The sequence below is a fragment of the Primulina tabacum genome, chromosome 5 (assembly GCF_025594145.1).
Source record: "Primulina tabacum isolate GXHZ01 chromosome 5, ASM2559414v2, whole genome shotgun sequence".
Classification (NCBI taxonomy): Eukaryota; Viridiplantae; Streptophyta; class Magnoliopsida; order Lamiales; family Gesneriaceae; genus Primulina; species Primulina tabacum.
Window position 1 is genome coordinate 7,374,439 of NC_134554.1, and position 12,951 is coordinate 7,387,389.

Sequence of the window (12,951 nt, forward strand, 5' to 3'; positions counted from 1 at the left end):
TCTTTATTTTTACAAATGCTTTTACTTGTTGTTTATCCATTACTTTGTATTGCAATATTCATTAACTAATAAAATGCATCGTAATTTTTTTTAGTACCACCATGTCAAATTTGACAAAGCTCGAATTTGTTGCGCTCGACATCACGGGAAAAAATGATATGCCATGGACTCTCGATGTAGAAATGCATCTTGAGTCATTGGGTCTAAGCGAGATCATTAAAGAAAATGGTATATCTTCATCACAAGAAAAAGCAAAAGCTATAATATTTTTGCGTCGACATCTCGATGAAGGTTTAAAATGTGAATATCTCATCGAAAAAGATCCCATGGCTCTGTGGAAAGGATTGAAAGAAAGATTTGAACATATAAGGGAAGTTATACTTCTGACCGCCCGTGATGAATGGAATATGTTAAGATTCCAAGATTTTAAGAAAGTCAATGATTATAATTCAGCGATGTATCGAATAATCTCGCAGCTAAAATTTTGTGGACATGAGGTTACAGAATCGGAAATGCTTGAAAAAACATTTTCCACGTTTCACGCATCAAATATAACTTTACAACAACAATATAGAGTGCGTGGATTTGCGAGATATTCTGAACTCATCGCCTGTCTTCTTGTGGCGGAAAAGAACAATGAGCTATTAATGAGAAATCATCAGTCCCGATCCCACTGGATCAACAGCATTTCCAGAAGTAAATGATGTGAGTAAAAATGAATTTAAACCTGGAAACCAAAATCAAATTCAAAGACAAGGTTTTGGTCGAGGTCGAGGTCGAGGACGTGGTCGTGGTCGTGGACGTGGAATTGGCCGTGGTCGTGGCCGAGGCCGTGGTTTTGAAAATAATAGAGATAGTTATTTTTATAACTCATCTCAAAAGGGCGTCACGAACCACCCACAGAAAAGGCATCATGAGAACATGAGTGTTAATGAAAATCACTCGAAAAAATTTGTAAGTTCTTGTTTCAGATGCGGCACTCCAGCACATTGGTCTCGTATTTGTCGAGCCCCTGAGCACCTTTGCAAGCTCTATAAAGAATCGATAAAGGGGAAAGAAAAAGAGACCAACTTCATTGAACGCAGTGACCGTTTGAGTGATTCAACTCATTTTGATGCTGCTGATTTTATGAATGATTTCTCTGGAAATGATCAATATGTTGGTGGGATAGAAATGAACAATATTGATGCTACTGATTTTCTCAATGATTTCTCTGAGAATGAACAATATAATGGTAGAATATAAATGTACAATAATTTATTTTTCATGTATCCATATAATAATGTTTTATTTTACAATTATGATATGTGTTATATTATGATATGTATTGTCAGTAATCTTATTTCATTGCATATTTTTTTTTGAAGTTCAAATATGGAAAATGCTATGAGCAAAGCTGAAGTTTGCATACCCAATAGTGGTACAACGCACACTATCCTCCGAGATAAAAGATATTTCTTGGAACTAAAACCAACAAAAACAACGATGAATACAATATCAGGTCCTGTAGACTTGATTGAAGGATGTAGTAAAGCACAATTTTTGTTACCTAATGGTACAAAATTTTTGATCAATGATGCTTTATATTCACCACAATCGAAAAGAAATTTGTTGAGTTTTAATGATATATATTTCCATGGGTATGATACTCAAACAATGAATGAAGGGAATGAGAAATATATGTGTCTTATCACATATAAATCAGGAAAGAAATATGTGATTGAAAAACTACCAATGCTCCCTACTGGATTGCATTATACACATATAAGTCACATTGAATCAAACATGGTAGTAGATAATTCTTCAATATTAACCAATTGACATGATCGATTAGGACATCCTGGTTCAACAATGATGCGAAAAATTATAGAAAATACACATGGTCATCCACTGAAAGACCAGAAGATCTTTCAGAATAATAAGTTTCAATGTAAAACATGTTCTATTGGAAAACTTATTATAAGACCATCGCCAACCAAAATCCAAACTGAATCACCAATGTTTCTTGAACGTATTCAGGGTGATATTTGTGGACCATTCAGATACTTTATGGTATTAATTGATGCCTCCAGCAGATGGTCACATGTATGTTTATTGTCAACTCGAAATGTTGCATTTACAAGATTACTTGTTCAAATAATAAAATTGAGGAATCAATTTTCCGATTATACAATCAAGAAAATTAGACTTGATAATGCTGGTGAATTTACTTCCCAGAGTTTCAATTATTATTGTATGTCTATGGGAATCATTGTTGAGCATCTTGTTGCTCATGTACACACACAGAATGGATTGGCTGAATCATTGATCAAACGTCTGCAAATGATTGCTAGACCAATGATTATGAAAACAAAGCTCCCTATTTCTATATGGGGACATGCAATTTTACATGCTGGTTCATTAATTCGCATCAGACCAAGTGCATATCATAAATACTCCCCATTGCAGCTTGCATTTGGTAAAGAATCAGACATTTCTCATCTGAGAATTTTTGGATGTATGGTGTATGTGCCTATTGCACCACCGCAACGAAAGAAAATGGGACCTCAAAGAAATGTTGGAATTTATATCGGTTATGATAGTCCATCAATCATTCGATATCTTGAACCTCAGACAGGCGAGGTGTACACAGCACGTTTTGCTGATTGTCATTTTAACGAGGAAATCTTCCCAATGTTAGGGGGAGAACAAAAACATACCGAAAAGAAATTACATGGTATGTATCATCATTGTTACATCTGGATCCAAGAACAAAACAATGTGAAAATGATGTACAGCAAATTGTGCACTTGCAAAGAATAGCAAATCAAATACCAGATGCATTTGCAGACACAAAAGGGGTAACTAAATCATATATACATGCTGCAAATGCCCCTGCTCGAATTGAAATTCGAAGAAACAAATTGAAAATACTCATGATGTCATTAAACGCCTGAAGCGTGGAAGGCCAGTCGGTTCCAAGGATAAAAATCCTCGAAAAAGAAAATTCATAGAGAAACACGATGATCACAAAATAAAGAATGATGTTCCTGAAGAAACACTTGATGATCACAAAATAGATAATGGTGTTCCTGAAGAAACACATGATGATGAAAATGTTCTGTCAGAACCACAAACTGACGAGAATCATGAAATCTCTATCAATTATATTAATACTAGAAAAATATGGAACCGAAAAGATATAGAAGAAATTGATGATATATTTTCTTATAATGTGGCAATCGACATCATAAATGATAATGAAGATTATGAACCAAAATCTTTTGGTGAATGTAAAAATCGACAGGATTGGATAAAATGGAAAGAAGACATCCAGGTTGAATTGGATTCGTTAAATAAACGTAATGTTTTTGGACCTATAGTCCTTACACCTGAAGGTGTAAAACCTGTTGGATACAAATGGGTTTTTATTCGAAAGCGAAATGAGAAAAATGAAATAGTAAGATATAAAGCTCGACTTGTTGCACAAGATTTTTCTCAAAAGCTTGGAATTGATTATGAAGAAACGTATTCTCCCGTGATGGATGCAATTACGTTTCGGTATTTGATTAGCTTGGCGCTATCTGAAAATTTAGAAATGCGTCTTATGGATGTTGTTACAGCTTACTTATATGGATCACTTGATAGTAATATATATATGAAAATCCCTGAAGGATTTAAGATGCCTGAAGCACAAAGTTCAAAACCCAGAGAATGTTATTCTGTGAAATTACAAAGATCATTATATGGGTTAAAGCAATCCGGCCGAATGTGGTATAATCGGCTAAGTGATCACTTCATTAAAAAGGGATATGTAAATAATTCAATATGCCCTTGTGTTTTCATTAAGAAAACAACATCCGGATGCGTAATTATTGCTGTATATGTCGATGATTTAAACATCATTGGAACAAATAAGGAAATTCAAGAAGTTGTGTCATACTTGGAGGAAAAATTTGAAATGAAGGATCTTAGAAAAACCAAGTATTGTTTGGGTTTACAAATTGAACAAAAAGAATGTGGAATGTTTGTTCACCAGACAAATTATACAGAAAAGATCCTTAAACGTTTTAATATGGATAAATCAAATCTTTTAAGTACTCCAATGGTTGTTAAATCATTAAACATAGAAAAGGATCCATTCCGTCCATGTGAAGATGATGAAGATATTCTTGGTCCAGAAGTACCATATCGAAGTGCTATCGGTGCCCTTATGTATCTTACAAATTGTACAAGGCCTGATATATCTTTTGCCGTAAATTTGTTGGCAAGATTTAGCACATATCCAACAAAGAGACACTGGAACGGAATTAAACATATATTCCGTTATCTACGAGGAACGACAGACTTGGGACTTTTGTATTCAAAAAATGCTACTCCAAGTATAATAGGTTATGCCGATGCTGGATACTTATCTGATCCACACAAGGCACGTTCCCAAACTGGACATCTATTTACTCGTGGAGGCACTACAATTTCTTGGCATTCACAGAAACAAACGCTTGTAACAACTTCATCAAATCATGCCGAGATTATTGCACTACATGAAGCAAGCCGTGAATGTGTGTGGTTAAAATCAATGACCCAACATATCCAAATCTCATGCGGATTATCATTCGACGAGAAGCATGTGATACTATATGAAGATAATGCTGCATGTGTTGCTCAAATGAAAGAGGGATACATAAAAAGCGACAGAACTAAACATATTCCTCCTAAGTTCTTCGCATTCACCAAAGAGCTAGAGAAGAATAAATGTATTGATGTTCGTCACATTCAATCAAGTGAAAACTCATCAGATCTCTTCACAAAGGCACTTCCTACGTCAATATTCAGAAAGCACATAAATAATATTGGGATGCGCAATCTACGAAATTTGTGAAGAATTGTTCGTGTCAACATGAGGGGGAGCTTACGTGACTGCACTCTTTTTCCCTTACTATGGTTTTTATCCCAATGGATTTTTCCTAGTAAGGTTTTTAACGAGGCAGTACAAAAACACGTAATGAAGACATCTTCGTATCATGATCATCACAAGGAGGAGTGTTGAAAATAATATATTAAATGTTGAAAAATAATATTTAAAATGTGTGTATTGAATATTTGAATGTTGAATATTTGAATGTTGAAAATAAGAGTTGTAAATATTGAAAATTAGTGTGTGATGATGTAGGTAATGATGTATTTTATTTTTGGATTATTTGTAAAAATTTTCTATAAATAGATCTCTCATTTGTGAATAAATTCACAATTGAGTAGAGAGAAAAATATTATAAAGTGTGTAGTTTGGTAAATTTTGAGAGTTTGAGATTTTTACTTTTTACCATAAATTTTTACTTTTCACAACAATTTTAGCTATTTAATCTACTAATAGATTTGTTGTTTTCAATATTAAATTGTCGAACAAGGCTCCTATAATCAACTTATTGTTCTAGATTAAGTTTTAAAATGAATAAATTATTATTAAATTTATTCACTTCTTCTCTACGCCATACTTCTCATTTATTTTAATCCTAACGCATGTCATACATATTTTATAATATGGTATAGATATATCTAAACTATATTAGAAAAACGAAATATTTAGATAACTAATTTTAAGATTCATTGTGTAAATTTTAAAATACCAAAAGTATCATTCTTAAATTACAATAATACGCTAATTTTTATTAATAAAAAAATCAAAATATTATAAATTTTATCTCATCTATAACTACAATATCTCATATACTTTTCAAAATTTTAAAATTAGTTAAATTTTTTTTATCTTTATTTATATTTTTGATTTTTTAAAAATTAAAATAATTGATTATTTCTGATAAAAAAATTATATATTTAAAAATGACAAGAAATTATATTTCTAAATAATTATTCCAATAAATTAAATAAATATAAAATACTTTATAAAATTATTTTAATACAATATCTGTAAATTGTAAATACATTTTTTAATATTTAACTATTAAAAAAATTGATGTATATACTACAGATGGTACGTGTCTGCGTATCGTCTACGAAAAGTAGGAGTGTGCATTCGGGTAGCGACCCGACCCTGATCGGATAGAAAAAGAGGGTAATGTGTACCCGATTATTTCAACTAACCCGGAAACGGACCCGTGCCCACCCTGAATTATTCCTATTATAGCTTTCTAGTCCCCAAAGTTTACTAAATTTGCGAAGCGCACACAAAAAATATTTCACTGGGATATCCCAATTTACAAGTGGCGCCGCCGCAATTGCTCAAGAGCAACAGGCCGAAAAAAATATTGCGAACACCAGAAGTAATTTGAGCGGCGGAGGCGGAGGAAGGAAGAGATGGGGAATCCAAAGCAGAAGTGGACCTCCGAAGAGGAGGAAGCGTTGCGAGCCGGCGTGGCGAAGCACGGCGCCGGGAAGTGGAAGAATATTCAAAGAGACCCTGAATTCAACCACCTCCTGTTTGCTCGATCTAACATCGATCTCAAGGTACACAGCATTTGCTTAAATTAATGTATGTGGCGCCGTATACTAGAGTGGGCATCCGAGAAGCACCATCGTATAAGTTTTTATTCGAATTTGCTGTCGTAATTTGTGCTCGTATAGACACTTTTGACTAGTTTATGGTAGTTTTTTGGAACTCTTATAGCCTTTTTTATATGAGTTTATAGGGGTTGTTAATTAAAGTTTAAATTTGTGGTTTATCGCTGATTTTTATGGTGATGCATATGAAGAAGTAAAAGAAAAAAACTGTATTTAGATTAGTAATCGTGCCCGATTTCTATGTTGAAAAAAAATTGTATATGTTTCATCAACTTTACACTGATTTACATTGGTAATTATGAAACTCTTGTCATGATGAAAATGTTATCGCTAAAAGAATCAATCGCGTTTGATAGTATTGCTCAGCATTCTATTATATTTTCTACGTGATTATATTAAACTAAAACATCAGATGAAGCATACTATTATATTTTCTACGTGATTATATTAAACTAAAATATCAGATGAAGAAATAAGGATAATGTTCTTGGAATACCTTCTTACCACATATATCAATTTTCTGGATTGACGACTTCTCTCTCCCTCTTGTAGTCCCTAGAAATTTGTTTGTAGCTAAGATACATATGTTCCGTGCTGAAAGCTTACTTTCTTGCCAGTCATATAACTGTTGGAAACCACACTCTTTTAAACCAATTAACCAAATATGACTATCATGTTGGCTTTATTATGCAGGATAAGTGGAGGAATTTGAGTGTTGCAAATGGCCAAGGCCTAAGAGATAAATCGAAGACACCAAAAGCGAAGGCCAATTCTGACACTCCGACTACACCAGCACCCATTGCACAGACATCTACATCCGTCACTCCATCATCACATGATGCACCACTGGATGTACCGATGGTTGATTCTGCAAAACCGTTATCTGAAGGAAATAGTGCTGCCAAGTTAGTTTTGTTAGATATTCTTATGCTAAATATTGTATTTTCGATATCATATTGTCTTTTATTTGTAAATATTTATATTATTATCTGTCTCCTCCCTTTTATCTAAGGCATGTGACATTATTACTTTTTCCTCAGGTACAATGCCATGATATATGAGGCACTGTCTACTCTCAAGGAACCAAATGGATCAGATTCAAGCACAATTGCTAATTTCATTGAGGTCTGTTTAATTTTGTAATCTCATTATGCTTTATAGTTGGAAAAGTACGAGGGATGTTTACAAAATTCGGAGAGGGGGTAGGGATGATACAATTAACTTATCGTTATTATTATTTTGTGGTGGGGGGAGGGGGCAAAAGTTGAATTTTAGAAAAATTATACATGAAAATTGAATTTCATTGAGGAGGTATGACTTTCCCTTAGCAGCCACATGGTAGTTCAATATGAACTCGCTTCTTGAGAACTATCACTTTAGAAGAAAGAAAAGAGCATCCTCAAGATATTTTTAACATATCTAGAGATATGAGTGGAATTCATTGTTGATTCAAGTGCTAAAAGCTGCAGTATGCAAATGAATTGACAGCCACAGTTATCTCTAGAAGTAAAACACGTATAATACACCACAACACAAGTATTTACTCGATAATGACGTGTCCTTGCCACAAATAAGGTTGCAGTCAAACTGTAGTTTTTAGCTCCGTCCTTTGAGGATGGTGTTCTTGATGTTTACATTTTAAATTATTTATGAATTTGTGGCCTCATCAGGAAAACAGCTGCACATATCTCTTGCTCATATATTTGTGTTTTTCCTACACTTTCATTTAAATCCCTGTTGATTATTTTTGAAGCGGAGTTAATCATGATCCCCATGCTAACTATCAAGATATCACTTTTCGTAGGAGTTTCTCTGATATGTTTTTTCCCCTCCCCCAGCTAACTATATGTGATGTTCTCCACAGAAGTCTTTCATAAGATAAAATTTTCAAAGGATAACTTACTATTTTATTTGTGATTTATTACATTCTTAATGAAAAACCTTTTTTTTCGTAAACTGATTAGAAGACTGTTTCTAATCTTTATAAAGAATGAAACTGTGTGTGACATAAAGTTTATGTGTTTTCAAATTTCAAGTCTTTCAACTCATGCAGAATACTTCAGCTGCTCTCTGTAATTTTTACATTATATCTGGAAGATGACTTTGCTTGGCAGTATACATTTAAAAATTTTCGTTGTTTCATAGCTTAATATGAATCTGAAGAAAGAAAGTTTTTTAGATTGGATATTTTTGGTAGCTTGATCATACCGATTGTGCTCATGAACAAAATATTTGTGGTGTACTGATATCTATCAACTCATTGTCAAACGTTAACTGTGTCTTTTGCTTTGTGTTTAGCATTGTTATCCTTCTTGCTTATAGTGCTTGTTTCTAAAAACTAAAGATTTTTCTGTTTTATGAGTGATTCATTCAGCAAAGGCAAGAAGTTCCACAAAATTTTAAACGGCTTCTGAGTTCTAGATTAAGGAGGCTTGTTCTTCAAGACAAACTCGAAAAGGTGAAATTTCTTCTCGATTCTACAGTGCGATGCAGTTCATAGTTGTACTTGTACCTTTTTTGAACTTATCCATCCATATCTTGTATGGAACTTGTTTTCTGTTTTTATGATTGCTTCCACATTTTTTATGTATTTCTCCTGGAGATTGTTTCAAATTGAATTCTGCCTTTTAAATATCGATGATAGTTGTTATGAGTCATTGCTGGTTTTAATGATTAAATTTCTCCTGGAGATTGTTTCGAATTGAGTTTTGCCATTAAATTATCGGTGATAGTTGTTAATGATTCATTGCTGGTTTTAATGATTAAATTGCTGGTTAAACGAGACTATACACCATGTTCTTTTCAATGAGAACTTCAAACGGCGTTTTTAGTGTATATATTATTTGATTTGGTGGAGTTTCGATTACTGGTTCGAAAACTGTTCATGAACTTAGTTACTTTGGAAAATTGTGTTAAATAAACGTATCGCTTGATTATTTAGCATTTAGAAATCCACACTTTATTAGGTGGGATTACCTTTGCAAAAGTTTTGAAAGGAAACCAAGCTAAAAATGATAAAGCCGAGCTGTTCTATATCTTCTTCTCTTTTCTGATAATCCAGTTCTTGGTTCTGACTTGACCATTCAAATTATGGCCATATTTCCTTATTCTTGGTTGGATTTCCGCGTTCTCTGTCAAAAGCTTGAATTGTAAATGATACCACAGATTTAATTACTCAACATCATGTTTTGTTATTGTGAAAATAGATTGATACATACAGAACTAGGAATGTCGCGGAAGCATTCTGAGAGTTTTTTCCTTCAGAAACCCAAGTTTATCCAAAAATCATTAAATCATTTGTGCGTCTGTGTAATCTTCTAAGTTCCAAATGCAGGTTCAGAATTGTTACAGAATCAAAAGAGATGTATTACCAGATATGAAAACCCCCACCGTGGGACTGAAAGACTCCCACCCTAGACAGATTCAGAGTGTTGGATTGCTTGGGGATACTGTTGAAGAAGCAGCGAGGTCCACTGCTTTCAGAATTGCAGAGGCTGAAAATAAATCATTTGTAGCTGCTGAAGCTGTGAAGGAGGCAGAAAGGGTAGCAATGATGGCTGAAGAAATGGAAGCCCTCCTGCAGTTTGCTACAGATTGTTTTGATCAATGTATTCCTTCAAACTCATCTTTCGTTTATATTTCTCTTTCTTGCTACCATCTATCTTGGACTGTATCAAATGTTACATATGGTGGTGACAATGGAATTGAAATTTTTTAGACGTACAACAGTCTAGACATCATCTACGAATTTTTGAATTGATTTCTGGTTTTCACTTTTGCAGGTTTGCATGGTGAGGTTTTGCTGACGGCGTAGCATCTGCAGTGCATCTCGGGAAAGAAACCATAATCCTATTAAGAAATTTGTTGATCGATTTGTTACGTAGCTGTGATATGTTCTGGAGCTGGAGTAAATATGAGTTAGGTTTGCCTCGAGTGTTGGCACATTATAAGGTGAACTTGAAAGGTAAGAAAATGTTGGCTCTGACTGAGAGAACGAGCCAACTTTGTATAACTCAGTTGGATTCTTAGATATGTTAATAATACTGTAAGTATCCAATTTAAACTTGTGACCTATCACATGAACAGAAGGTTAAAATTGAACTTGATACAAAGTTAACAATCATCGCTCATGTGTTAGCATGATGCTAAAGGATTTTGGGAATTCTAGGAGGACAGTAACTACTTTATTTATTTCGAAGAGAATATTTATTATGATTATTATTATTTTCAAGGAAAAGAAGATTTCGAATATGCTATGCTAGGAGTATGAGTCTGGTTTATCCCATGTACGGGCAAATCGACCCCATTTGGATGGAAACATTTCATTTTAAGAGTAGATCAAACAAGTGGATTTTGGATGGAAGCATTTCATTTTAAGATTAGATTTAAAAGATGGGTTTGAAATTGATATGCATCAAAAAATAACTTCAAAAAAGTAAAACAAACTTAAAATTGAAGTTAAAGAGTATCAAATTTATGGATTTGAAAATTATACTCACTGCTTCTCCTTCTGAAAACGAGGAATATCTTGAATTTGATATTGATAGCTTCATCTCCTCAAATGGAAGGAAATGGGAATGTCGAATTAGATATCGACTATTTCATGTCATTACACACACAAAAATGTTTTTGTCCACCACAGTATGTGACACGGCACTGAACCCAAGTCAATCGATCGTATTTGATTTGTGTTATGTTAATTTTTTTTATGTGGCATTTGGTGGAAATTAAAGATTTAAGCTAGGGTCATAAACGAAATATTTGGTTTTTAACATAAGGATTGGTAAAACATAGTAATGTACAAGGCTAAATTGTTCATTATCCTATTAATTATTGTCACGTCTGATATCCACGCTCTTTAACAAATAAAATTCGAAAAAACGACAAAACTCGTAATATAGTTTATTTCATAATTAAACATTGTCGCAAAATAATCAGATTCATTTCTTGGCATTGTGGCTTGTTTGATCATATACTATGGAGCTTTTAATATATTCACCTTCACGGTCTTCACAATTATTGCGGGAAAAGTTTTTCCATTATGAATTTTCTACTTTACGTTGAGTTGATTTATGCTAAATTTTTTTATATGGGTGTGTTAGAAATTGATGATACAAATTAGAGCCATAAGGGAAATATTTGATTTTTGACATAAATGTTGGTCAAACATATAAATGTGCAATCATTCTCCTATTAATTAATGCATCAAATTATATTAAAAAAACGTGAAAAGTGATAAATAATAATAAAAATTTAAGATCTTAAAATTTTATTTTATTTTTTATGAAAATATACTTTAATAGTTTTATTTCAGTAAATAATTAAAATGAGAATTATATCATCCGGTATCAAATTCTATCTAGTAATAATTGCGTGACAATAGAGGGTTTTTTTTTAAAAAAAATTATATAATATAATTAAAAAATATATACTCCATTGAGAAGTGGAAAAAATATATTGCAAAACTAACAGAACAAACCGTCACCTTCTCATTTGTACTTCTTTTTTAAAAAAAGTTTTAAATAATAATAACAAAAATTGTTGGACCTGAGATTTTGGAGACATGAGTTAAGGACAAAAAATGACACCCTTAAAGTTTGATATTGATGTGTTTTTTATCGATAAATATGATAATATAGATAACATGGATTTTAAAAATAAAAAATAGATAAAATATAATATTCAAAACAAGATGTCATAAACAGATACTAATAAAGTCAATATCATCCAAACAAAATATGAAATTCATGTTTCGAACCAATACATAGTCACTTGAATATTGCTTATCTGACACTTTTGGAAGCGAAAATATTAATTAAGTTTGCATAATCAATTTTCTCAACTACATTTTCTTGATCAATAATATAGTCAAGTCATTTAGTCCTTCTTACAGAATAGTTTATAGGAAATAAGCTTCAAACAACTTCAAATTGAAAAAACATTTTTTGAGTTGAGAAATTTTTTATGAATCTCAAAAAATATGCAGTCAGTATTGAAAAATCGCTAGAAACAGAGAGATAGACAGAGAAATCAAGTTACATCGAGCTTGATCGTTGTAGAACGGTGAATGATTTGTTTTTGACAGAAACTTGCGAGAGAGGTATATTGAATTGATTATTGATTCTTGTTGAAAGTCATGAGTTAGATTTTTAAAAAAAATGGAAGATGATATTTCAAGTTTTCATTATGAACCACTTCACATTAATCATTATTTATGAGATGAGCTAATGAATTAACTAGATTATATTATACTTGTAATTTTTTAAAAATTCTAATGCCCCCAAAATTTGGAGGCCCGAGGTACTTGTCTCAAATTTTATACTACAAATCCGGGTCTGATAACAATATAATACTAATAATCTATATACTTATATCTATACTATATCTAGTATTTGAGCTGTTATAGAAACAAAATATGGTTTGGTGTAATTTTTAGAATTCTCAAAATACTTC

At 32.5% G+C, this 12,951-nt stretch overlaps 1 protein-coding gene across 1 annotated transcript; it reads left to right on the plus strand.

Moving 5' to 3' along the window:
• Positions 1–6,143: 6,143 nt before the first annotated feature.
• On the plus strand, positions 6,144–10,618 carry LOC142546062 (telomere repeat-binding factor 4-like). Its single transcript, XM_075653562.1, has 6 exons — positions 6,144–6,444; positions 7,192–7,403; positions 7,539–7,623; positions 8,873–8,956; positions 9,833–10,106; positions 10,281–10,618. Exons 1-6 carry the CDS (start codon positions 6,295–6,297, stop codon positions 10,310–10,312), a joined length of 837 nt encoding a protein of 278 aa, XP_075509677.1. The 5' UTR covers positions 6,144–6,294; the 3' UTR covers positions 10,313–10,618.
• Positions 10,619–12,951: the final 2,333 nt, after the last annotated feature.

Excerpts from the sequence above, each read along its gene's own strand:
- LOC142546062 (XM_075653562.1), top strand. The coding sequence starts at position 6,295 with ATGGGGAATCCAAAGCAGAAGTGGACCTCCGAAGAGGAGGAAGCGTTG. Across the intron at positions 7,624-8,872 it reads CAATTGCTAATTTCATTGAG|CAAAGGCAAGAAGTTCCACA; the intron begins GTCTGTTTAATT and ends TGATTCATTCAG. Across the intron at positions 10,107-10,280 it reads TACAGATTGTTTTGATCAAT|GTTTGCATGGTGAGGTTTTG; the intron begins GTATTCCTTCAA and ends TCACTTTTGCAG.